This window comes from Danio rerio, chromosome 1 (assembly GCF_052040795.2).
Source record: "Danio rerio strain M-AB ecotype USA chromosome 1, GRCz13ab, whole genome shotgun sequence".
NCBI lineage: Eukaryota > Metazoa > Chordata > Actinopteri > Cypriniformes > Danionidae > Danio > Danio rerio.
In genome coordinates, this window is record NC_141021.1 from 34,939,367 (window position 1) to 34,967,257 (window position 27,891).

Genomic DNA, 27,891 nt, shown 5'->3' on the forward strand with positions numbered 1-27,891 from the left:
GATCTTTTTTAAAACAAAAACAGCGAAAACTCTCTTTCTAAAAAGACCTGTATATGTACAGTATGAACATGGCATTAGTTTTGTCTTTCTGTTTCCTGCTAAAGTCTAGATTGGATATGTGGCCGGTCGGAAGTGCGATACGCACATCAATATAGTAGCGTTTTTTTTTTTTTTTTATGACACTGTATAACAACAATTAATATTTTACAGTACTGTGACAGTTGGGTTTAGGGTTGGGGTGGGGGTAAACATAAAAAAAAAACAAAAAAAAAAAAACGTATTGGGTAATTAAAAAGCGTAAATAATACTCAGTACAACAACAGTTTTTACATGATGGTTGGGTTTAGGGTTGGGGTGGGGGTAGATGTTTATATAATACAATAAAAGGGAAATTTAATAAATATTATAAATAATTCTTGTTAACTTCCGGCTGGATCCATATCCAATCTAGCAACAACCCCCTATGTGCTTTGTGTGTGTGTTTGTGTGTCATGTTTTTATTGGTTGATTTAATCATGCTTCTCGTTCTTCATTGGCTGGCCTCATCATGTGTCTTGTTTCTCTGTGGTTGTGTATTTCATGTGATCATTAGCGTTATACCCTTCATGTCTCCCATATTTCTCGTCTAGCATTGTTTCATGTAACTCTGCTGTTGGCGAGGGGGTTCCTGTGTTTTTTGTGTGAGTGTGAGTGTGTGTGTGTGTGTTTGTGTATTTTTGGACAACATAATAAACTGCCCTTGGGTTTTTGTACGTTACCTTTAGTGGACTTTGTTGTATAATTATAGAACGTAATTGTTTGTCTTTAAAGGAAATTTCTTTTGTAACAGCAATCTTGCAGAAGCACCACTCATGAAGCACAAGAATCTAAGTACATCAAAATGTTTACATACAAACATTTTGTTAATAAACGCATTTACAATGTTTTTTTTATTTTATTTCCTTTGCATTCCCTTCTAATGTGATAACATAATTATTATTTTTTAACATTTTTGGTTTCCCTTTTGCAGTTTCCGCTTGACTTAATCTGACATGGATGTTTGTATAAAAACGTGATGATTCATGCTAACACAGCTTGATTTTGTAAAGAGCATCTTGTTTGCTTCAGTAGAAGCAAGGAGACTGACCTTTACAAATTAGATAACATGGCAACGTCAAAATTTTCTTATCTGATTAACGACTTAGAAATAGTGAAGCATTTCTTACTCTCTCTTTCTTACATTCATTCATTCATTCATTCATTCTTTCTTTCTTTCTTTCTTTCTTTTGCTTTTTGAAAGAATATGATGATCCATCTATAAAAGCAGTTTCGGAGCTGTAGATAAATGAATAGGGTTAGTATAAATTAATTGGAGATAATAACTGATACACAGTGTTGATTCCCAGGCTACAGACACAAAATTAACAACATTATCCCACAAATCATGTACTGCTTTATTTCATCAGTAGGGACGCACACCAACAATTTATCCTCTTAAGCGACATCACAGTGTTGTGGTGGAAATGACACTGATTCTTTGCGGCAGCTATAATTTGTATAAAAAAATAATATTGATAATAGTCTCACAATAATAACTAAAATATTTAACCTACTAGTGCTTAATTTAATTAAAACACTATATATATATATATATATATATATATATATATATATATATATATATATATATATATATATATATATATATATATATATAACAGGCACTTTTATTTATGTCCTTTGATCGAATATATATATATAGGACATAAATAAAGGACATAAATAAAAGTGCCTGTTGTTAAAGAATTACCCATATAAGTTTCACATCATTCTTGTTCTTTTATTTTTTATCTGTCAGTCATAAACGGGAGCTTTAGAACATATGTTGAAAAAATACATTTCCCATAATCCTTTGCAACACGCATGGCAAGTTAAAGGTTGTCCTGAGTTACCACTCAAAAGCGCATCGCATGTAGAAAAGGGGGAAACACGAAAATGAAACATTTTCATAAAAAACACTTACACTTGTTTAAACATTGTCATATATTGAAGATGGATATGAATCGAAGTACTCCTGCAATTGAGCGTGTTGATCTAAATGCAGCGTAACTTTTATCGTCCAGCAGTTTTCGCTTCTCTGTCTCTCTGTCAATGAAGTTTCCGTAGTCACACAGTCGAGCTATCGTATCGCCAAAAACATGTCTTATAAACCAGTAACACACGTGCTCTTTGATATGGACGGGTTGTTACTAGGTAGGTGATAATCTGCTTAAAATAAAATATATTGAAACCTTTTTTACCCAGCTTGTTTTTCTGTTAGTGCCTGAAACAAAATCAGAAGAAAAACTAACTCTGTTTCAGTTCAAATTAAATTAATTGAGATTAAATTCAGTTTCATACCTAATTCACGCCAAAGCAAAGTCATTTATCAACAGTTTCTGTAGGTTATAAATCATTACGTTCACCAATTCCGTTTTACTAGGCTGTACGCCGCAATATAATGTTTTAATGCATTTGTTTCTTGCAGATACAGAAAGATTGTACACAGTCTCGTTCCAGGAAGTTTGTGACAGGTTTAATAAGCAGTATACTTGGGAAGTGAAGTCCTCTGTTATGGGCAAAAAGGCTCTGGATGCTGCCAGGATTATAAGAGACAAAATTGGCCTTCCCATGACCCCTGAAGAGCTCCTAGAAGAGATTAGAAAAATTCAGGAGCGTTTGTTCCCCACAACTTCTCTGCTACCAGGTAATGTCCATGTAGACTTGAAAATTCCTGAAGATGATTTTGAAACAGAAGCAGATGTAGGGTGATGTAGTGCATCATCTTGACCATGTTTGTATCAAAGTCACCATATTGTTGAAAGAAGTCAGCTCACTTTGTTAGTTTTTATTTCTGGTGTCTGTTTGCAATGTCTTTTCAGGTGTAGAAAAGCTTGTCAATCACCTACACAAGCATGGCATCCCTATTGCTGTTGGCACAAGCTCAGCAGGTCTGACCTTTGAGATGAAGACCAGCCGTCATAAAGAGTTCTTTAGCCTCTTCAGTCACATTGTGCTTGGAGATGATCCGGACGTAAAAAATGGCAAGCCACTCCCTGATACTTTTTTGGTGTGTGCCAAAAGATTCTCTCCCCCAGCCAACCCTGAACAGGTAGGATGAAGCTACTCAGCTATTGCATTCTATTTCAGTCTAGTCTAATAATTTTATGGAAGCAGTGCAGAAAACCCACAAAATCAAGGAATCAATTCGTACATGAACAAAGACATGCACAAATACAACATGAAGTATTTTGTTACATATTGCAAATACATGCTTATCAAATTTATTTAAATAAAATACTAAATGCATATTTGTGAAGTGTAGGCTTTGATTGAAATACATGTAATGTGTAGCAGTTGTTTCAACATAAACAGTGGGCACTATGCAGTGTCATTGCTTTTTTGTTTATGATGCTATAATGATGACAATCTTCACATCTGGTGTCTCTGTGATTCTGCATTTGGCTGTTATTGGGCAAAGATTAGAACTGCATCGGATACTTTTTCACTTCTTATTGCAGATTCAATGCTTTATTTCTTAGATTTAGATTTAGAATATGCATTTGACATGTTTATAAGAGAAATATTTTAGAAGATATATGTAAAGAAGATATTTTTAATATGTTTTTACAGATCTTTGACTTCGGACATATTTTCCAGATTGAATAAATTTTAAAAATGTGTGCATGAATGTACAGTAGGTTGGCAATTGAAAAAGTGTAGCTTGCTATTTTGGTGGCAACAATGAAGTTTAATTGCTGTTAGCAAAGAATATTTAGCAGCTAAATCATCTAATGCTATTAGATACAAACATACAGTAATTTTGCTAACAAGCTAAATGCATTCATCAGCTAGCACAGAACATTATGCAAGTTTTTGAGCATCACAGCTAACTTGCTAATTTCAGTTTTTTTTTGTCCTATAATAGCATTCACTGAGTATATTGTTTTACATTTTAAGCTCCAAATCAGTAGCTTTGTTTATTTCAGTTCGCAACCAGCACACTTAATCTAGAAGGACTTGTGTGATTTAAGAGCCAAAAGTAGATTTAGTGATCTTTTTAAAGGGATATTTCACTTAAAAATATAAATGACCTCATCATTTTCTCTCCCTCGTTGTTTTAAATCTTTGAGCTTGTTTCTTCGGTTAAACACAAAATAATAACTTTTAAAGAATGCTGGTTGCTGGTACCCATCAATTTTCATACTCTAGCAATAATTAATAAAAATAAAAATTATTTGTTAGTCAATGGGTCCCAGAAGCATTTTTTTTGTTCACCAAAATGCACCAAAAAAGAACTCAAATACTGTAGGTTTAGAACAAGTGAAGGTTGAGTAAATCATTTAATTTCTTTGGGTGAACTGTCACTTGATGATCAAATTTATTTGATTATTTGACAATAAAATGACCTATTAGATTATGTTTTAACAACAGGGATGGGAAAAAATACATAAAAAATGTATTTAAAAATAAAATACCAGATAACTCAGTTTTACATCTATCAAAATAAACTTTAAAATTCAGCAGCCAAAAATGTATCAAAATAAAATACTCTATTTTGTAATTTGAAAATACTACAAAATACGTTTACATGGGAGTATAAGGTTTCTTTGCAAACCTTTTATCAATGATATATTCAATCAACCCCTTCATCATGAAACTGATTTAAGGAAGTAAACAATGTTTGACAGCAACAACATTTCTCCAAGTTAAAGTCAGCTTCTTTGCCAACTCATTCACCTCTACTCCTGTACATGAGGAGGTATTCATAAACTTGTTTCTTTTTGATTTTAGTATCGATTTTGTACAAATTTTATACAGTAAGTCATGCTCTTGAGTTGCATCCTAAAAGTACAGTATATCTCTTTATTTAGTTTCCATCTATTGCGTTGCCAGTAAAATTAAGACCATCTCTTAACAGTTTTATATATTTTGAAAGGATGATATTTGAAGAGGTTATTTATTGATTTTTTTTTTTTTTAGGTTTTTGCAATTAAAATCTTCAATACTTAATTTAAAAACTGCCATTTGAAACAGCCAATGAAGTATTGTAGGTGTCGCCACTGTATTTTAATGTTGTTAATGTCTTATTTTCTTACCATCTATTGTACAATTCATCAAAAACTACTATTTTTTTGTTTCTCATTCTCCCAAAATTTTTTCAGTTTTCTTTAATTGGAAGAGTCTCAGTTTAACCCCTTAGTACACACTATTGCACCATCTTTAGGTGTTTTTTAATTTTTAAACTTCCAGGGCTGAGAATGATAATGGTTTTATGCTAAAGTCTCCATATTCCTGTTTTTGGTCTGAAATTTAATTTCGACTCATTTCTTAAGCAAAGATGCAAATGCATTGTACACTATGCTACCATTACATATTACTGGTCTTAGCATTGTGCAGTGTTATTTTTTAATGATTGTGGACTTGCTCCCAAATCTACTCCTGCCACTTGCCTGTTATTTTTATTATGCGTGTTGCATATTTCCATCCATGAGCCAAGCATTGGACACCTTTTTCAATATTAATTAGTTTTCTGTTCTGATCTCAAACCTAGGCAAATAACTGAGAAAGCACCAATCAGAGGCCACATTCTTATATCATCTTGTAGACTTCTTACAAAGTATTTTATAGTATTTTAAAAATACAAAACACTAAAGTATTTTGATACAAGATATTAACCCATTTTCATAAACTCCATAAAATACAAGTTACAAAATACTATATTGTATTTGAAATACTTGTGTCATAAATACTAACCATCCCTGATAAACAAAATACAGTCTATCAAGCTATAATTATAATAATTATTACATCTGACTATTTTTTATTTGGCCCAGGACTATACAAATTACGAAATTATTTACAAATTCATTAATTTTCCTTCAGCTTAGTCCCTTAGTTATCTGGGGTCACCACAGCGGGATGAACTGCCAAGTATTCAAGAATATGTTTTATGCAGTGGATGTCCTTCTAGCCATGATTTACAAATTTAAATATTTGAATGCATATTTTAAATACACAATTAAAATAATTCTAATCTCCAGTTACAAAAATATTTATTATGTCAATAATATTAAAACACACACATACAAAAGCTGTTTAAATATGTTGTTTGCAAGTTCAGCATGTCTGTGTAAATGACTAGAATAATCTATCACTATATAGTGAACTCCTAAAGGGCTACTCTATTTTCTTTAATTTCCATTCACAGGAGTGAAGCTGCCAAGTTTGCATGCTGGCTGCCACCTCATTTTTGACAATACCTAATCAAGTACAAACAGTAGCTGCTGTTGAAAAGGCAACTGCCTAGCAAGAGTAGATTTGGACATCAGGAGCATACCTAAATAGTTTACTGACATCTTGAAGTATGATGGTATGCTTAATTAAAGGCACTGGTTTCCTCACAAGCTTGGTTAAGAATTGATTTTTGAGCTGGTTTAAGAAACTGTATATTGCTGTTGGTTGTTCTGCTTAATGAGGTGTGGTTAAAATAATTGAAAGATCTTATGCATCACAAATTAGTGTACTCTCAGTGCTAGGTTGTGGCTGGAAGGGCATCTGCTGCGTAAAACATGTGCCAGAGAAATTGGTGGTTCATTGTGCTGTGGTGACCCCTGATAAAACCAAGGACTTATTAAGAGAGTGAGATCTTATGCACTACTGTTCAAGTTTAGGGTGAGTAAAATAAACCTTTTATTAACTAATGATGCATTGAATTTATAAAAAGGACATTAAAAACAATAATAATAATATTATAGAAGATTTATTATTGAAAAACTAATTTTTTCATCTTTCTAATAATTCTTATTAAAGAATTCTTATTAAAGAAAAGCAAACAAACAAACAAACCCTTTATTAACATACACATAAAATATCTAATGTTGAAAAATAAATAAATATTGTGATTACTTTTAATTTCACACATTTATTACTTATCAAATAAAGCATTGCTCATTATAAGAGACTTGGTCTTTTCTGTCATTCATTCATTCATTCATTCATTCATTCATTTTCTTTTCGGCTTGGTACCTTTATTTATCTGGGGTCACCACAGCGGAATGAACCACCAACTTATCCAGCATATGTTTTTACACCGCGGATGCCCTTCCAGCTGCAACCCATCACTGGGAAACATTCATACACACTCATTTACACAAATACTCTACGGACAATTTAGCCTACCCAATTCACCCATAGTGCATTTCTCCGGAAGGTGGGGGGAAACTAGAGCACCCACGCGAACACAGGGATAACATGCACACTCCACACAGAAATGCCAACTGACACAGCCAAGGCTCGAACCAGCAACCTTCTTGCTATGAGGCGAACATGCTACCCACTGCACCACCGTACAGCCCCAGTCTTTTCTGTCAGTTTTGATCAATTTGATATGTCCTTGCTGAATAAAAACTGCCACTGTGTGGTCACTCTTTCAGTCACCAGAGCCCTTCAAGAACATCAAGGACCAGGTCTCACTTCATTAGATATTTAAAAAGATTAGTAAAGTCAAATTCAGTGGTCTTTGTTTGACATCACCCTAAATCCAATTAACCTCAATGGCAGACTGTTATCATCTGTTTAGAATTCTAGTTGTTTAAAATTAGTAGTTGATGCACCTCTTCCCTAATCTTTTACTTTCTTCTGCAAGTCATCAGCAGCTAATTAGCAACTTTAAACCCAACTGTGGTATGAGAAAATTAGCTAGCATTTTTTTTCTTTCTTTCTGTAACCAGCTCAACTGAATGTTTGCCTTCTCCATTCTTGTATGCCTTAATATTAAAATGCAAATGAAAGCACCATCAATTTATTTGAAAATCTGTATAGTGAGACAAACCATTCAAAGCTGCTTGTTCCTGTAAGTATGAAGCCACTCATTTTCTTTTTAATTGCCCCACATGATGCTTGCTAACGTCTAGCAGGAAATAATCAATTACAAATAGGGATTAACTAGGATGAATGTTTCATTTTATACTGCCATAAAACTTGTCCCTGAAAAGAAAGGTAAAAGTGGGCATTGAAAGGATAGAAGAGAGTGCCAGAAAGGACATACAGGAATTGACTTGTTTCTTTTGTCCTTGAAAGAATAATATGTGAATGTTTATTCTATTATTATTATTTTGTTCTGTTCTTGGATCAACTTCCTCTAGCACAGTTATACCCTTAATAAGAGAGAAAATAAGGACTTGAGCTCGAAATTGAAAACAGAGGTCGCACTTGAAAATTATTTATATTTCAGGCATCTTGCTGTTCATATTATGTACTCTGCAGAATTATTCAGTATATGTTGTTCTCTATTTTTGTCAAGCACTAAAGCACAAATAACATTTTTTTTTTTGACAAAATTGGGCAATTATTCTGCAATTTAAACAGTCTTTCAGGCTTTTCTTAAAATTTTGTCCTAACCATCCCATTCCTTACAAAGTAACAACCACAGAAAATAAAGGGGAAATAATAAAAACATCCACAATCATAGTCCAATCTCAAAAACTTTAGGTTGACAATATAGTTCAAAAGCTGTCTTTTTTTTTAAATATAATGCTATGTGTCAATGCTAATGTGTCTGTGTGGGGGAGCATTCATTTATTTGTACAATCGTTCATGCATCCATTCATCCATCCATCCATCCATTCATGTCCTGTCCAATTAATGAGCTTTATCTATTCAATATTTATTTTGTTCACATATATAAATATTTTATACATTTTTATTTTATTGTATTTTATTTTCAACAGGCTAGAGCTATAAGCACAGCAAATTGTAGTTTATTTTTTAGCTTTGTGATTGGTGAAATAGTGTGTTTTTCAGGAATACTTTGTGGTCCTGTTCATTATAGACATCCGTTTAGCCTTTCCAGTTCTCAACAATCTTGAGAGTTTCACAGGATACTCCTAAACGAAAGACAATAAGGATCTTCTGGCAGTGTCTTAAAAACAGCCATCATTTCAAGTAAATAGCTGTAATATGGCTACTTCAAAGTAACGATACTAAATAAGCAACACTTAAGCTGACTCCGGTGAAGTCAATCTTAAATGGAATATCTTTGACCAAGCCAGCATTATATTTATTTCTTTTCTTTTCTTTTCTTTTCTTTTCTTTTCTTTTCTTTTCTTTTCTTTTCTTTTCTTTTCTTTTCTTTTCTTTTCTTTTTTTCTTTTCTTTTGTCAATATCATATTTAAGTCTACATATTGTTTATTTATTTAATTTAATATTTAATTAAATACTTTACTTATTTCCTTTTTAACTTAAATTTTATATTAAAACAAAGTAAAAAAATCAACTCGTGTTTTGTGACTGATTTGGTATAATGGCAATCCTCACAAGCACTCCAAATTTCTCCAGTTTATTGTAGGTTTAGCTAATGGCTTAGCTAACATTTATTTATTTTAGTTTAGGTGCTGCTTGGCAAAAATAATAATAATAATAAATAAATAAATAAATAAAAAAAGCAGAAAAAAAATCTTTTGTAAAGACTAGCTCTATTGAGCGTCTTCCAGCATCACAGTCCACTGGCAGGGTCACTTGAGACACAACGCTAAAATACAGATCTAATGCTCCACTGCCATTGACTTACAGCACAATTGACTGCTTGAGATCCCTTGAGACAGTGCTCAAATCTAGAAAAGAAGTTTATCAGCATGGGCTCGTACGGGTTTTCTGGACTACAGTGCCTCTTTATGAACTACTTTAAATAAAAATTGTATTTTTGGGGAAAATATTTATTTAAATATGAAAGTTTTTTTCATAAACGTTCATAGCTTTCTCATGCACTTTTTCTTTAAATTGTATATCAACATTTATGAGTTATTTATAATGTTCAAAGGTTATGTTGGTGCAGATTTTAAAGAAACTGAATGGATTTTTTTATTTATTTTATATTTTTTGCTGCAGTTTGTAATTTATTTTTTTTTTTATTAAAAAAAAAATTCCATGCCTTATTTACTTTATTTATGTTACACATATGGGCATCACGGTGGTGCAGTGGGTAGAATGATCACCTCGCAAGAAGGTCGCTGGTTTGATCTCTGGCTGGGTCAGGTGGCATTTCTGTGTGGAGTTTGAATGTTCACCCATGTTTATGTGGGTTTCCTTTGGGTGCTCCGGTTTCCCCCATAGTCCAAAGAATTGAATAAGCTAAATTGTCTGTATTGTATAAGTGTCTGTGTGAATGCAAGAGTTTATGGGAGTTTCCCTGTGCTGAGTTGCCGCTGGAAGGGCATTTGCTGTGTAAAACATATGCTGGATAAGTTGGTGGTTTTTTCTGTTGTGGCGACTCCTGATTAATAAAATGACAAACAAAATGAATGAATAGATGAATGAATGTTGCACGTACACTACATTTACATGCACTTTGATATCATTCCAAACACAGATTATATAACTTCTATGTAAGAAACATCTTTTCTTTTTTGGGAGCTTTGAAAGCTCTCGTTGCCAGAATATGATACAGGTTTGAAACAGCATGAATAAATGATAACATAAGGTCAATGGTGGTGAACTAAATCATTAAGCTATTTTACAGACAGGTTGTAGTAGCACATGGTTTCTCTATATTTGAGTATCAGTGTCCTTTTTCTATTTAGTATTTTTATACATTTCCTCTTTACAGCTAGATCCCTTACATTAAGGGCATTTTCACACATGGATGTATTTGCTTTGTACTGAAAAAGGGATTGGAATTGTGCAACTGTTACAATGCTTTAATTTATTCTTCATTTGATTTGCATTTACAAGGCATCATTTCTAAATTGATAAAAAAAAAAAAAAAAAAATATATATATATATATATATATATATATATATATATATATATATATATATATATATATATATATATATATATATTTATTAAAAAATCATTAAATTGGTCAGAGGCTCACCTGTTTCAGTATTTCACTCATTTTCGGTCATCATATTAATTGTGGCTTTTTAAATAGATGTTACTGTATTAACTTATCATTGTGATCAATAATCAGAGATTGGCCGTATATGTCTTAGCTGTTCAGCAGGAGTCTTCTACCTACCAAATCTCAGTTGGCTATTTCACTTCTTATTGGCTCCAGGTTAACCCAATATTGTGTGAGGTATTAGGAAAACAAATACTGCTATTTTTTCTCACTGTGTATGCATTAACAGTATTCAAGCAACTAGGCAAAGTCCAGCTTCATCGTGTGATCTCAGACAAATGGTTTTGACTGGTATGTCACATTTGGGCGTTGCAGTGGTGCAGTGGGTAGCACGATTGCCTCACAGCAAGAAGGTCACTGGTTCGAGTCTCGGCTGGGTCAGTTGGCATTTGTTTGTGGAGTTTACATGTTCTCCTCGTGTTAGCTTTGGTTTATATGGGTGCTCTGGTTTCTCCCACAGTCCAAAGACATGCTGCCAGGTATAGGTGAAATGGGTGTTTTGCAGCAGCTGGAAGGGCATCCGCTGCATAAAACATTTGCTGGATAAGTTGGCAGTTCATTCCACTGTGGCGACCCCAGATTAATATGGGACTAAGCCAAAAAGAAAATGAATGGATGTATGTTCACATACACTTAATCAATATGATTCTAAAAGGTTCAACAACAACAACAAGCAAGGTATGAAAGCATGGTGAGGCCTGTTGCAGTTTCTAATGTGAACTTTAACACTCAGATTAGAAGTCAATCTGCATTGGACAAACAATTTATCAAATAAAATGTGTTGCATAAAAAGGAGCAATCAGCAAGAGTCATCTCATGAGTTATGAATTATGCCTCTTTATCTTAAAATTTTACTAATTTCTTATTAACAAATCATTGATTTTTGCACTGAATTACATTTTTTTTATAAACACACAATTTTATTTAATATTTGCAGAGATTAAAAAACCCTATGTGCCATTTATTTTTTTTATTTTTTTCTAAATTGAGCATTTTCCTCAGCTTTGTATGTTTGTTTTCAGTTATTTAACTTTAAAGGCTTTGATAAAACTATCTGCTTTTCTCTTTTTAGACCAGATATGTCCAAAACTCATTAAATTGCATGATGAAATATAATTGTGTTCTTGTTACTAAATAATAAATTAGGGCTGGGCGAAATTGCAAAAAAAAATTATTATGTTTCTTATCGTTTAATATCGATAATTGTTGAATTAAAAAAATAAATAAATACAATTTTTTTATGTTTCTCCCAAGACTATGGCAGATTTTTCTCTGACTCCTCTAACTGAAGCTTTGAACAGTAGGCTACTCTTGCACTTCCTCCATTATTATTGGGCGTCTCATATCTTCCCATTGTGCAAAGCCCACTCTCTGCTTTTTCGCTGATCCACTGCCATGTCCCACTATACACCCGCAACTGACCTGCAATTAGCTAATTATAATGTATTTTTTATTACCCGACCTGCAGTTTATCCGTAGCGCCCGCAGATATAACTGCCATGTACAGCCATTTACACATCACTAAAGGGAGGAAAAAATACAACCTTTACAGCTACAACCGTAGTTTCAGACAAAACTGCAGTGTATTTTACTGCTGAATATGTCATGTAAAAACACTGTACAAACACAGTATGTATATTTTTTCATTAATTTAAATGGAAACCATATCTATCTAAATGAAAACTTAATCAAAAATGAGCATCACTACAGTATGTCTGTGTCTGTACAGAGATCAAGCCTCTCACCTGAGAATGTAGACATTGTGCTGTTCTTAAAGAAGAACCTAAAACTGAATTAAATATTCCAAATGTCCTTAGACAGGACAAGCCAGTTTATCTTTCTCTAGTCTACACTGCAGTTATTTATTTAACTTTAGTTTACTTAGTTAAGATGGCTGCACTACAAATAATATATATTTTTTCTGATTAGTCTATATTGGAGGTATTTATTTTATTGTTGTTGTTTACTGGGGTATCCTGACTGTACTAAAATGTGAAAACTGAAAATTCTGTGACCTTTAACTCGCCTTTACTTCCAAACCGGGTTGTTCCAAAACGGGTTTATATTTTTTTTTTCTGATGTTGAACAATAATATCCAATAACTTGTAGTTAATGTCTTTGGTTGTTGAAAACTTGAACAGTAAATGCTGAATTAAGATTGTTCTTTTGTTTATTATTTTATTATTTAAATTGTCAGACAGCTAAAACATTTCACTAAATGTGTTAAATCAGCTGCACAAAGCGTTTGGCATACTGAAAATCTTGTAAAATTGATAGATATAAAGATTTTACGTTTATCGTGATAAATATCGATATCGACTGATACGAAAAAAAATATCGTGATAATTTTTTTTGCCATATCGCCCAGCTCTAATTTGGGTTATTCTTAAATTTGATGTAGCTTCTGGTTAATATTAAATTTACCAAAAGGCTCCTCTAATATCCAACTGGTTCATATTTTTATCCCTTTTAAATTCATGCATTTCTTTTGTATTATCTCTTTAAATTAGCTGTCTTCACCGTTCACAGTGGACACTAAAGGGTTTGTTAATCCTTTGCATTCACGAACTGAATAATGATCTACTAACTGTGGGAGTTGACTCACAGGTAGAGGCCAATTGTCTCCTTGTTAGATCAGTTGTTTTTCCATCTGTGCAATCTTAGAACTCCTGCCACACAGGGACTGAGGAGTTAAGCAAATTGAATTTATAGTTTCCTTTACATAGGTTCATTTCGACACTGTGTCTGTCCCTTTGGTGCAGTGATTGTCTGAAGACTGCAATGAATTTATATACACCGATAAACAGCAATGTACTGGCAGATAGCAGTTGCATTGCCCACTGAGATGTTTTTTTCATCACTAATGTTGCCATAATTAGATGTCATATTACTTGATTTATTTTCTTGTAAATGCACACATGTGCTATTCTCACTGGGCGCAACTGTCAGACATGGATCTGTCACATGTTTACATATACAAATAGAAGGAGATCATCGTGTGCGTAAGGAATTGCTTTTGATGGGTTTGAAGCAGACATTTATATTTTGTGCATGCAGATATCCTATTTTCTCTTCAAAAATAGTCTAATACCACTAATCTACTGGTGAACTTTTCATAAAGTAAAATTGTGAGAACTGATTATTAATATTTAAAATAAATAAATAAATAAATCCCTGTGCAAACTTGGTTTCTAGCAGTAATCTGACCTTCAGACATATTTCTTCAGGAAGAAAAGTCACCTCTAGATACAATCTTATACTTTCTTTAGATTTTATGTGTTTTTCATCTTATCTATTAACTCACGTGATCTTCACCATTTAGTGAATATGATGGTGTTCTGTAGTGTTACACAGTGTTCTCATTTTATTTTGAGTGAAAAAACAAACAAACAAACAAAAAAAAACATGATGCGTTATGCATGTTGCGTGCCTTGGTTTAATACTTAATAGCTTTTCTAACCACCCACACTGTGACAATTTTAAGATGAAGGTGCTTTGGCATTCTTTCGTTATAAGGAAATAAAGATTACTGCATGCATTAGCAATCCATGCAGAGCAGCAGCCTTTCTCTGCATGGATTACTAATCCGATGGCCTCTGATTTTGCAGGAATTTCTAACATGACTGCACAGGCATATTTAGAGATGAGAGTGATGGAAGAAATCTTAAAGAGCCTCTATTATACAGGAAATAGGGTCATATATTGGTTGTACGGGTCTCCAACAATAGTCTAAAATGCATGCAAGGTCAAGCCCAGCGACTCCCATATGAATGGTTCAGATATTCATTTGTTCCCAAACCCCTCCTTAGCACGAAGCTAATCTGCGCTGATTGGACACTTCCCTCCTCAGAGGACACAACACCAAAACATTTAATGACAGAGAATGCACTTTCGGGTTGGGGGCGGTGTGATTGCCTTTCAGCTAGAGCGCCAGTTCAGCTTGCTGGGTGCAAAATAGACAACACACCTCACCTGAACTACTTTGAAACGTGACCGTTGCATTTGGGTATTAACAGCTGACGGCCTGTAAACAAAGTGGCAAGCGTCTCGTTTTCAACATGGCTTTACTCGCGATATGAGAATATAGCGAGTTAACCTGATACAGTACACACGATTACAAGTAACAAAACACAACTAAATACATAATTTGCAAGCTAAAGTACACGAGGCAACAATTTTAATCGCACGTACTTACACTTGTGAAATGGAGGAAGAAACAAACTGATCCATGCTCTGACAGTCTTTACTGATCCTTCCTTTTACAAACAGCCGATGAAGTCTTCTTTGTGAGCATGTAGTTTCCAGAAGCACTCGAACTGCTCAGGACTGGGCTATAATGCTGAGGTTTCATCTTTGGATAGAGACTCACAAATATACATCTGCTCAGCGTGACTTCATTTGACCGGCGTCTCTGTGTGTGTGTGGCTTTTTTTCTGTGTTAGTGGGCTAGCCGCAGGTTTCAAATCTCATGTGTTTGCACACGCAACTACTTGTGTTTCGTAGTCGAGTCATCGCAAAACACCTAATGACTCGTTATCAAGACGACTCGTTTGAAGCACTATGAGTCGACTCTTTTATAGATAAATCAATAGTTTTAAACACTGTACACTTACAGATTTAAGCCTTAGCTGGATATTTCACTTCACTTAGAGCTGTGTTACACACTACATAAAAAGGGCATTTTCAAAAACCCATAATATGGGCTCTTTAACTGGTTATCTTTTACTATCTTTGCCCCCGCATGAAAATAAATGGCCTACGTTCCTATTTATGCCTACTTTAATTGTTCAGTGTCATAAGACATGCTCTGTCCTTATTGATGATTACTGAGTGCAGATTAACGGATTTTACAATACACACAAAAAGTGTTACTTGTGTGAAGGAATTGATATTGCTTAGAGAAACTAGTCATGCGTGATTTTGAGTATGCAAACTTATGTCGATAGTGCTGCAAAAAGGGGCAGGATAAAACAAGATGAAATGATTGATAAATCGTATTAACTTTCTTTACTGAAGGGTCATGTTTTGATCTTCTATTGCTCTTATGCATTCACATGTCATGAATTTGCAGGTCAGAGTTCAACAAGCTTTGAAAGACAGCAACATGCAGAACCTGTCTGCATGAGCTTGCAGTTCTGTTCTGCAGCAATCACATGCATATGTAATGGAAATCAATGGGACGAAAAGTGTAATGTGACCACAGCTTAAGAAGCGAGGGGACAATTTTAAATGAGTATTTAAGTCCTCATAGAATAGATTACTTCTTTGCCATTTGGATTAGAGCTTAGATTAAGCCCAAAATAATTTTACTCAATCCTACCCAAGACCCTGCACCTTATGTCCAAGCCAGACCCGATCCAACACACTAACTGTAATTATGAGCCCGAGCTGATTTAAACTTGACTATTTTGTTAATACGTAAACTGTTATAACAGACGTTTTCAACTGCAATTCTGAGTTGTTTGAACTACAGAAATTAGTTTAGATTTATCTTACCTTGCTCTCAGGGGTATGTTTGAAGAAGTGACAAAAAGAGCCATTGAAGATCATCCTTTCTGCAAACCTTACAACTTTCCAGTTTTTACAGGGATTCTCCTGTTTTTTTTTTTACCTTTCTATCCTGCTATCATCCCGCTTAAGCATTTTACTACATCTTTCTATTAAAAACTGAAAGTAGCATCAAAGAGCCAATCTTGAATGTGACAGTCTAATTGCAAGAGCTTTTCTGGAGAATTATACTTTTGCGTTATTTTGGCTTGAAAACACGGCAAAATTCATATAAAAACAGCTTCATTTATTATGCAAACTCTAAATCAGTTGTTCTAAATGTTTCACACCGCACATGCCAGAAGTTGCGGGCCTTGGTGCAGATGAAAAGTAAAAAAACAAAATGTGTCTTTACATAAACAAATAGATAGGTAACTAGATAGAATAGAGGTGGATCGATCTGTGGAGCAGCCACCGATCAGCTTCGGGCTGCAAGCGCAGGTGCAAACGGTGTGAAAGGACACGCTCCATGTAAAGACACTGTTCTCAGATCAGCTTCTGTACACATGATTTGAAGATGAGCGAAAATGGATGCATTGGGATTTGGGTCTGTTTTTTAAACAAACAAATACATTTAATAATATGTAAACTTATTCATCTTGCCGTTTATTTTAAACACAAATAATTAGTCTTAAATGAACACAAACAGTATGAAAGTAATCCATTGCTTTCATTATAGATTTGGCAATTAGGCTAATTAAGTACTGACTAAAAAAATAAACCAAATTCTTAATCATGGCCTGGCTCGGGCTGAAGATGGTGGCAGGGATTTTTTTTTAACTTCCGTCATAGTTTGGGACGGGTCAAGTCTGGGCTGGGGCTCGCGCAGAAAATCTGAACTCTAAATTATATAATACCAGTAAATTAGAACTCAGTGTAGGATTAGGAAGATAATTCCACCAGTGAAGACCAGTTATTGAAAAGGTTCTGGTAAGTGATTTAAAGCCTCTATAACCTCTTTAGCCAGTAACCAGTACCGACAGAAACAGAGAGGTGTGACTTTGGCTCATTGAAGACCACACAAGCTGCAGTGAACTGCACTGGATCATTTGAAGACGTTTAAGGGTGCAAGACAGGAGTCAAGCCAAAAGAGCATTAAAGTAGTCCAGACTAGAAATGACAAGAGACTTGACCAGAATTTGTGCAGCATGATTAGTCATAAAGTGTCTGATCTCTCTGATGTTGAAAATTGAAAACCTGCTTAAGTGCTGTATTTGCAATGTGCTATTTGAAGGAAAACATTTTCTTTAAGTTAGTGGATTAATTAAGCTTCTATTATAGTATGTATGTGGGACTTTTTAACATGGTCTATACAGATTACGTTCTGTGTGTTGCTAAGCATTCATACACATACAGGTCTCCACCAACCATCTGTTTACAGCTTGTCTGAAATTTATTCAGCACCACCCAAAGAGGCATAAGGTCTGCTTAATTGTATCTTTTGTAATCTATTGTGTATATTGTGAAATGCACATTTTCATTGTGTCATATCATTCAGCTCTTATTGTGATTTATTTATTTTTTTTTGCAGTAAAGGAACAGCAATAAACTTTATTACACTTAATCTATTTATGCTGATGTTTATTTCTGATAGTATGCTGATGGTGATACTAATTACTGGCTATGTTTAAATACATGTTAAAAAAAAAAAAAAAGTCTTTTAAATATTAAGTCTCTCCCAGTTGTCGAGTTTCTCTGGTGGATTAAAGATAGCTAGCTAAAACAAACCTCTCTACCTTTAAAAAAAAAAAAAAATTAATAAGGAATATATTTTACATATTATTATTTATATTATTTTATATTATATATTAATAAGGTATATTTTTTGACATGAACAGTGGTGGAAAGAGTACTAAAAAGCATACTTAAGTTAAAGTACCATTACTTGCCTAAAAATGTAGTGTGAGTAGAGTAAAAGTATCTGTTGTAAATATTACTCAAAGTAGGAGTAAAAAGTAGCCCTTTTAAAAGTACTCACGAGTAGTGAGTAGTGAGTATTATGCTGTTAAAAGTTGATGCATTTACATGTAATTTGTGCATGTGTGTGTAGGCCTAACATTCTGTAGTGCATTTAGTTACTGCCCAGCAGGCTCACAATGTCATAAGGTGCTAATATAAGGTTAGATTTAGGTTGTGATCGCAGGTGACCAAAATTCAATGTCTAGCCAGCATTTAAGGACAACACTATTTTGACGTCCAATAATGACATCAAATAATGTTGATATTTGGTTGATTTTAGGTTGTTAGAAAGTGACCAAAATCCAATGTTGAACCAACATCTTAAACCAACATCCTATTGATGTCAAATACTGACATTTATTCATCAATTATGGCAACCAAAATTTAACGTCTGATAGATGTCATGGTGGTAACGTTGACACAATGTCAAGCTGTAACATAATTAGACGTTGATATTTGGTTGGTTTTAGGTTGGAAGTTGGACAGTGACATCGGGCTGACGTTGAGTTCTGATGTAAACCCGATTTTCATATCCAAACCTAATGCAGCGTCTCCATGACATTAGGGTACAATTTCAATCTGACGTCATGTTGACCACTTGTGCCTGCTGGGTGTTTAAGGCCATTTCGGTCACCATACAGTAAACATCCATCATCCTCTCATCAGTGACATGCTTCTAAACCAGGGGTGCCCATACTTGGTCCTGCAAAGTTTAGTTCCAATCCCAATTAGACACACATGGGCTAGCTAATCAATCTCATACTAGGCTTTCTAGAAACATCCGTGCAGGTGTGTTGAGGCAAGTTGAAGCTAAAATCTGCAGGACATGGGCACTTCAGGACTGTGGCTGTTTCTCAATATGCATTGTTCAGCGGTCTTGTGTCCTCGTGTTCTCGTGTAACATCATCATCAGCTGCCAAAGTTCAGTTCCAATACTCAAGACTGCAAGAACAGGACGCATGAAACTTCTCGGATGTGTTCTTGATATCGAGGACGCACCGATGCACACTTGAGCACCGAACTCCCTCTGGAAGGCCCAGAAGTCATTGTGACTGGAGGTGGGAGGCGCAGCATTTTATCTAGATTTATTATTAAAGTTCAGAGATTTAACTTATTTACCTCAGGTGTTTCCCTGAAAATAAACATTATTACTATAAAAACCAGTTTTATTTATATTGTGCAGAGTATATTGATGTTTTTATGCAAAGTATATATTTTTCAAAGGGGGGCAAACAAATATTTGTATGAATGCTGTAATGTTTAAATAATTTACCATTTAAAATTCTTGAAGGTCATGTGACCATCACGAAGAACGCAACATCTCATTTCTCTAAGGACGCGTTCTCTGCCCTCGTGGTCTCACATGTCTTGAAGTAGTTAATTATGATGCAATTTACCTTCTATGTGTGATTTGATTGGTCTGGAATTACAGGACTGATTTTTCTAATTCCCATAGTCAAGAAAAAATAAAGTAGTGACTGCAGGTTGAAGAAAAGTAGTGAGAGTAAAAGTACAGATACTGCACTAAAAATGTACTCACGTGAGAGTAAAAGTACTGTACACATTTTAAAAACTAATCAGAAAATTACAATTCCTGAGAAAAAGTAATTAGTTACAGTAATTTGAGTATTTGTAATTAGTTACTTTACACCACTGCAAATGAAGTATGATTCTTTTGCACATGTTTATTTTAGAGTACATCACCGTGTGTGCATGTGTGCGTGTGTGAGAGAGCAGGCAGGTCCTGAGTTGCAATAGCATCAGAGCAGAGGTTATTATTTATGACCATTGCAAATACAGTCAACATGGAGCTTCTTATTCTAGGGGTAAGCCCTCTATGTATAAATGAGCAAATAAAGCCATTTCTGGAGAAATTTAGATTACACGTGGGACAATTAAAAGTTCTGGCAGGCTTTGATTTATTTCTTTATTTTCCTCGCTAACATGATTGCTATATGAAAATCATGAAAACCTTATAAAAATGAGCTGTCACGTTTGTGTTCTTTAATTCACACACAGTTACTAGATCATTTTGCAGTACAGACTACAGTACTGTCATGAAGTTGTCTTCATGGGCTAGTTGCTCTAAATGAGTTTTAGCATTTAATAAATGTAAAATCTGCTTTATATTTTTTTAAGTATTCACATAATTACAAGTGGCCTTGTGCACAGCATGATGATATTCTGAACTCTTTCTTGTGTTGATATTATATTACAGTCATCATTTATGACAAAACAAAATAGTTTTGCAGTGCTTAAACATGTAATCATCAAACATTCATCAGTCCCATATGAACTTCTGGGTGGAAATCCACAAAATAAGTATGTGATATTGTAGATCATTGTGATATTTCCAAACACATGGAATAAATTCTATTCACTCTTTGCTAAGAAATGATTAACGTTTTGTCCCTTCTTGATGAGTGAAGGAACTTCCCTGAAAGGTTCATGGTCCAGTAAGCTGGGTCTTAAATTGTGATTTAAACCTCCATCTTCCCTGATAAGAAATGGAGGTAGTGCTGAGAGGGAATCGACAGATTGATCAAGGGAATAATAAATGATGGTGTGTCACACCTGCCTTGAAGTAAACTGTGTGCTTGAAATGTTCAGCCTGTTTGTGTGTGTGTGTGTGTATGAAAGAAAAAGAGATGAAACAACAGTAGATGAAGAGAAGCATTCAAAATGAGAAGGGATCCAAGAGACTCAATGAAAAGGACAAAGAAAGAGGGAAAGAGAGTGGCCATTCAGCACTTAGCATGTTTGCGGCATCACTGCTTCTCTGTATGCACCATGAATTTCTCATTCTTTCAAAATGGTTGCAAGAAATAAAATAGTAGTGATATGTAGAAGAGGCTTCTTTTTGTCTTCGCTCTTCTTTTACATGTCCTCATGGTCGCTTTATATTAAAAAGATCACAAAACTGAAAATTACGTTTATTTTAGGGTTGCTCGATTATGGGGAAAATCATAATCACAATTATTTGGTCATAATTGTAAACATGATTATTCAAAACAATAGACAGTTGAAGTCAAAATTATTAGCCCTCCTATGATCATTTTTTAAATACTTTTTTATATAAATATTTCCCAAAGATGTTTAACAGAGCAAGGAATGTTTTGGTATTTCCTATAATATTTAGTTTTTCCTTCTTGGAGAAAGTCTTTGTTTTATTTTGCCTAGAACAATAGCAGATTTAAATATTTCGAAACCTATTTTAAGATCAATATTATTAGCCCCCTTAAGCAATATGAATTTTTGAAGAAACCACTGTTATACAATGACTTGCTTAATTAGCCTAATTAAGCATTTGGATTGCACTTAAAGCTGAATGCTTATATCTTGATAAATATGATGTCTTGAGTTTTAGAACTGAACTTTGGCAGTTGATGACGTCATTACGCAAGAACAAAAGGACGCAGTCTCTATGGCTTGTAGTGTTAACTCTGTCATGAACACTATGGAGGACCTTCTGTAATTTAGAAAAGTTGGCATTGCAAAAAGGTGCTTGCAACATCTTTGACAGATTTTTGTTAAAGTGTTGGTCAGTTTGCCTGCTTGAATATCCCCTTTTGCACTGCAGAAATAAATAAAAGTGAGATTCAAACATTTCTGCTTTTTTAAAAAGTTGTGGCCAAAGTTCCTTTGCAGACATAACTGGAAGTTGGAAAAAGGTTACAAATGTCAATAAAAATTAAAATAGTAATGTTTTATGACACAAGTGTCATGTTGATATATTATGGGGACCTCCACTCATATTGCTATTCAGTATTGGTTCAGTAATAGATCATAAGGGCTTATTATGTACTGGCATTGTTTATGTTATATGTCATTTATGTTATATGCCCTGAGGGAGGGCAATGCTGTAAAGCTCCATCTCTGCTAATTTCTGCTAGAACACAATCATAGGTTTTAAGGGTGCTTTCACATTTGGTTCTATTGCCTGGACCAAACATAAGTTCGATTGTCCCCCCTTGCCACCTTCTTGGCTGGTTTGTGTGCACACTGTCTATTTTCCTTCTGAACCCCGGTACGTTTGCGTCATCAAGCCACTGTTTTGTGTACAGCTGTTGCTAGGTGACAGCCACAAAAGCAAAGTGGCAAAATGGAGACATATGCACTAGGGATGCTCATTTCGGTTAATTTTGCTAGCCGACAACCGCCGCTCATTAATCGGTTATTAACGGTTAACTGGTCAGATTACTATTAATTTTATATTAAATAAATTGACGTGTCTATTTTGTGTCTGACACATTAAATATTGCATTTTAAAATACTGATTTATTTTTTATATGCTAGCATATCAATAATAGAACAATACAACAGAGCATTTTCACGCACCTGCAGTGTTTAGCACAGAAGAACAGAATAAACTAAATAAAATTAATAGGACTGCCCTAAAATATTTCACTTCAATAATTAATAATTTATTTTACAAAACAAAAATACTGACTGATTCTTTTTAATAACCGGCATAGGCTGTTTTTTTTTCAGATCATATTTTTGTCTTTTGTCAAAAAAAAAATAGCTGACTTCCTCAAATCGCTCGCTACACGGAAAATATGCATTTATTTAATGCCCCACTGTTATTATTATAATCACAAAACCTATTACATTTTTAATAGAAATCATTATTTTAAAGATTATGTCTTGATATGGTTTCCTCTCCCTCGCAGTTCAAGTGTGCGCGCTGCGTGATAAAAAGACAACAACGCGCGCATATGTTGACTTTTTGTAAACAGTTTTGTTGTTTAAATATGATATTGCATTAATATGCATACATGCTTTATAAGCTGTAAAATAAAAGGTAAAGCCTATTTGTTGCGTTTATGACGCAGATCCAGGTCAACATCAGCGCTTTTTTTGGCATCAACACGTCTGTTAAACAGCATATTCTTCTTTCATTTTGCTTCTTTGCCAAATGTGTCTGTAGGCACAGGTTTTACGTTATAGTCCCGCAAGTCAAATATGTCTTGCAGTTGAACAAGGGGCCGAAAATAATCTCACTGCCTTTATGTTGACAAGGAAAACAGAAGAGAAGAAGCGCGGTCCTCTTATGAAACGACTGAATCAGCTGGGTATCAATTGTGCAAATATGTTGCTGTCTATGTTGTTACAATTGTAATATTTATTACTATTGTGATATTCAAAAATTTTACATTCATACAGGTCTGGATAACTTAAAACAGCGATTAGACCTTCAGAGCGGTGTTAATGCGTCCTGTAGTAAAGCGAAACGGCTATAAACTCCAGCAAGATAGAGTGATTATATGCAGAGTCATACTTTATCTATAAATAAAGTATAACTATAGAAACTGTGTTCATCTTAACTGAAAGCTTCTGCGTGTTTGCTGGGCTCATGCATCGCGCACCTGTCAGTCAGTCAGTCAGCACATGACGCCAAATGGTTAAACAGATAGCGCACAGCACTATACGGTTACAGAATAGTTTGCGCTGTTATAATTCACTTACCTTTTAATATGTTTTGATGCGATTATAATCCGCTAAAAACAACAACAAAAACTGAATGTTTTTAATGGGTAATGTAGCCGTGGAGGGATGCATTTTGGTCCCACCATGGAAGAATGAATGTAGCGGAAACCAAGCTCTTTAAAAGTTCTTTGTAGTTGTCTTGACAACACAAACTGCTGCTCTGGGATGAGCCGCGTGCAAAAGATGTCCCTCTTAACGCAAAGGCGCATTCAATCGGCCCCTTATGCAGTCAAACTAAAAATATATAAAATAATAATTTTAATCGTTTAACTGATAGCATTAATCGGTCACCAACGCACCCTTTCAGTTAACGGTTAATCGATTATTTTGAGCATCCCTAATATGCACATAATGGCCATTCTGCTGTAACTGAATCTTTTGCTTTTGTTACCAAAACCCAAATAAGGAGAGCCATTTGCATCTATCTGCCAAAAAAAAAAAATAATAATAAAATATTAATAATAAATAAAATCTATATAAAATTGTTTTTATACAAAAGGTTCAGAACATCACGCAATGTCTGCAGAAGTCGTTTTTGGTAGAGACAAGCAGACATTATCACTGTTTGCGCTGTTTGCAGTCCCGCTTTTCACCAAGGTAGATAATACAAAGACTTTAGCCCCCTTCACACATACAGACCTTTCCCTGAAAATTACCGGCAATTTTCCGGAAAGGTGTGTATGAATGAACAAGCTCTTTTTGAAAATAGCGGTAAATTCATTCCGGCAAATATTCAGAAAGAGAAGTTGTAACGTAAACGGTAATTTGCTGGAATGCTGCTCTGTGTAAAAACTTTTTTCGGAAAATTGCCGAAAGAGCACATTCAAGTCTAGAATGCGCTGACATGAGACATTTATGCATTCACGTCCAAGTTAATGAAAATAAAAGCTTTTAAATACTTTTTCTAGACACATTTATCTGCTGGATGAGAGTCAAATATTAGTTTTATGTTCCTTCTTATTTACTAATGTGTAAAAACTAACGATTTGTTTACCTTCAAGCTTTGTTTCAGTTGCTTGACGCATGTGCACGGGAAGGAGCTGGTGAGTGTCAGCTCGCACACATATTATGAACTTCTTGACATGTGAAAGTGTTCCTCCACATGTTTTCATATAAGTTGTTCACAAAACTCCACAAAAATCCATTCACATAATTTATAATGTAGTCAAGTGTGTAAACATTTAAACAGGTTCGCGCTTCTGCCTTTAGATGTCTTACAAAGCAGCTGCATGAATGCTAAAGCTTTAAATAAAAGTAAAACCATCGAGAAAAGCCAGACCCCTTTAAAGTTTACAAATGAAATTGCTATACACACTCAATTGATCGAAAACTAAAGTTTGTTGTACAGTAGGGTTGTAACGGTATGAATTTTTCACGGTATGATAATCGTCTAAAACAATACCACGGTTTGACGGTTTCGCGGTATACGGTATGTTACAAATGTTACAAAATAATAGAACAGTGAAGCAAATTTGACTTTTTCCAAATAATATATTTTTAGTTACTATAAACAACACCACTTACAATGAACAAATAAAAAATTAAGAAAATAATAAATAATGTGTCAAAGTCCAAATAAAGTCCAAATAAACATGGTGCAAATCCTCAGTAAAAAATAGATATAAATATTTACTATACTATAAATAGTTACATAGCGAAACTAGATTCAATATGGAACATCCTTAGGTTTTATGTGCCAGCATGGATATGGTTGTCTATCGATATGGATTTGGATATGGTTGTCTGCAATACAGACAAACAGCTGCATCTTCATTTGCGTCTTTTGAAAACAGCAAGAGCAGCAGTTCGTCTTTGCTGTGTCACTGTTTTGTCATGTTTCTGTGCTGCTGTGCATGCAAAAGTACTTAGTATGAGAATTATTTCATGCAAAACTTTTTTTTTTTGTGTTTTATTTAGCCGCGCATAAATGTATGCCTTTCTCTCATTCCGTGTTGTTCAAAAAGCTTGGTCCACAAACAAAAGCGAAACCTATGCTTATTGGTTGTGATATAGCGAGTTTGAACCAATCTGGGCATGGAGGAGGGACAATGCATCAATGTATCATGTCTGATTTGTCCGGAGACACAGTGACGAGCGTTTCTTTGTCAAATCAGCGTTGTCAAATGTTGATGACGTAACCGCACTGATTCCGGAGCCTCTGAAAGTCCGCGAATGTTATGTGATACATCACTGGAAAGCTGAGATTCTCTTCTTTATGCCAATCTTTGAATTGTATGAATCGGATCAGCGGATCAAAAGTTATTAAACATTTAAGAGCAATACTTATTTTTAGCCGCGGGCGGCTGTCTCGGTCTTTAAGGGTTAAAACCGTTGATATGCAATTGTTCATGGTATGATAATCGTGCACGTTCAAATCGTGGTAAACCGTCATACCGGTATATTGTTACAACCCTATTGTACAGTTGGCGGTTCACTTTTGTTATCTGGTATGATTGAATTCAAATCATAAGTGAACCATACAAGAGTTCGCACGAACTATACCCCAGACCACCTCTTCAGGTGGACTCGGGTTTCGTTCTTGGTTGCGCCCCTGAGTCCGGAAGACAGTGTTCATATTAGCTAAACGCACCGTAATCTGATGTCAAACAAACCCAGGTGCAGACCAAAAGTGCTAGTGTGAAAACACCCTAAGAACTTTCTCAAAAGCAAGGTTCAATAAGCAAGGTGGATTAATATTTGTTTATTTGCTATAAATTCTAATGTTTCCTTCTGTGCATATACTTGAGGTTTGTTTTAAATATTCAAAAAGAGCAATTTCTTTGTGCATGTCAAATTAAAGGTACAGTTCATTTTTTTCTGACTGCTTGTATTAAAAGACAAAAAGTCTTGCTCAAGCATGCAACATGGGTGATGTTGAGTGATTTTTTTTGCTCAAAGTTTGCCTTTTAGCAAGCCAAAGGTCAGGTATCTTGGGCTTAAAAAGGTTGGTGACCACTGCTCTGCATAATGCAGTGAAATAATTTAAATACTGTCTTTGTTTTAAAATGGTGTTTTTAATTCAACGATAGCTATAGCCTATTTTACTTTTCAGTAGTTCCTCAAAAAAACAGCACTTTTTGTGAATATGTTTTGCTATTTCAATTTAAAGCCAATGATAATAACCTATTTGTCATGGTGAAAGTAAAACACATAATAAAAATATCTTACCCAAAGAAGCCTGGGAAAAATGCTTATTTTAGAAGAATATTTTAGACTGCATTTCTTGATGGATCATATGCATTTCATTCATTTTCTTTTTGGCTTAGTCCCTTTATTATTCATTATAATTCAAAATTTGGGTTGAGAGTTAAGGGCTTAATATGCAATTGAAATACAATTGATTAATAATGTGCCATGTAGTTTTCACAGTAGATGACATGTCCTTGGGGTAAAGTGAAAAACCCAAGATGAAATGCTAGAATGGCACTTATATGTCAATTGCTGTTGCTAATGTAGCTGTCATTTCAGCAGGTCAGCGGTTCAAAAGTTGCACTTGAATTATCTTTCAACCTTTAAAACCCCATGAAAAGACATAGAAATTCAAAGAACTAGCATCATTACACTGTGCTGTCATCTCACATGGGAGGTTGCAAAGGTGAAATTCCTTTAAAACAGTCTGCTGATTTGAAACATTTTATCTCTGATCAAAACTCAAGGGCAAAACAGGTAATGGAAGCTACTAGAACCAAACCAATGCGATTCATGTCATTTCAGAACATTGACGTGATGTCTGTGCATCAATGAGGAAAAAAAAGAAGAAGCAATAAATAAAATTCAAAGCATGGATGTCTGTCTGTGATCGCAGACTGTTCATCAGCCTTCACCAGAATACTTTCAATAATATATGTGGGTTCTGCTCTTCAAAAGGAACCTTAGATCAAAAATTAATCCCTCTCCATTGTGCATGCATTGGCCTTGGACATGGTCAATATATAGTTTCCCTTTGAAAAAACACTCGTTTTGCTTCGGTGT

At 34.5% G+C, this 27,891-nt stretch overlaps 1 protein-coding gene across 1 annotated transcript in view; it reads left to right on the top strand.

Annotated features, from left to right (window-relative positions):
- Positions 1-2,128: 2,128 nt before the first annotated feature.
- pudp (pseudouridine 5'-phosphatase) overlaps positions 2,129-27,891 on the top strand; it is a gene marked incomplete at its 3' end in the record, with an annotated part of 29,098 nt that continues 3,335 nt past the window's right edge. The window contains 12 exon segments of the mRNA NM_001020615.3: positions 2,129-2,232; positions 2,507-2,725; positions 2,901-3,130; positions 6,371-6,379; positions 7,018-7,219; positions 9,544-9,562; positions 9,770-9,793; positions 10,357-10,367; positions 18,019-18,049; positions 19,430-19,457; positions 21,786-21,805; positions 24,361-24,384. Coding sequence (NP_001018451.3) covers positions 2,178-2,232; positions 2,507-2,725; positions 2,901-3,130 — 504 coding nt within the window.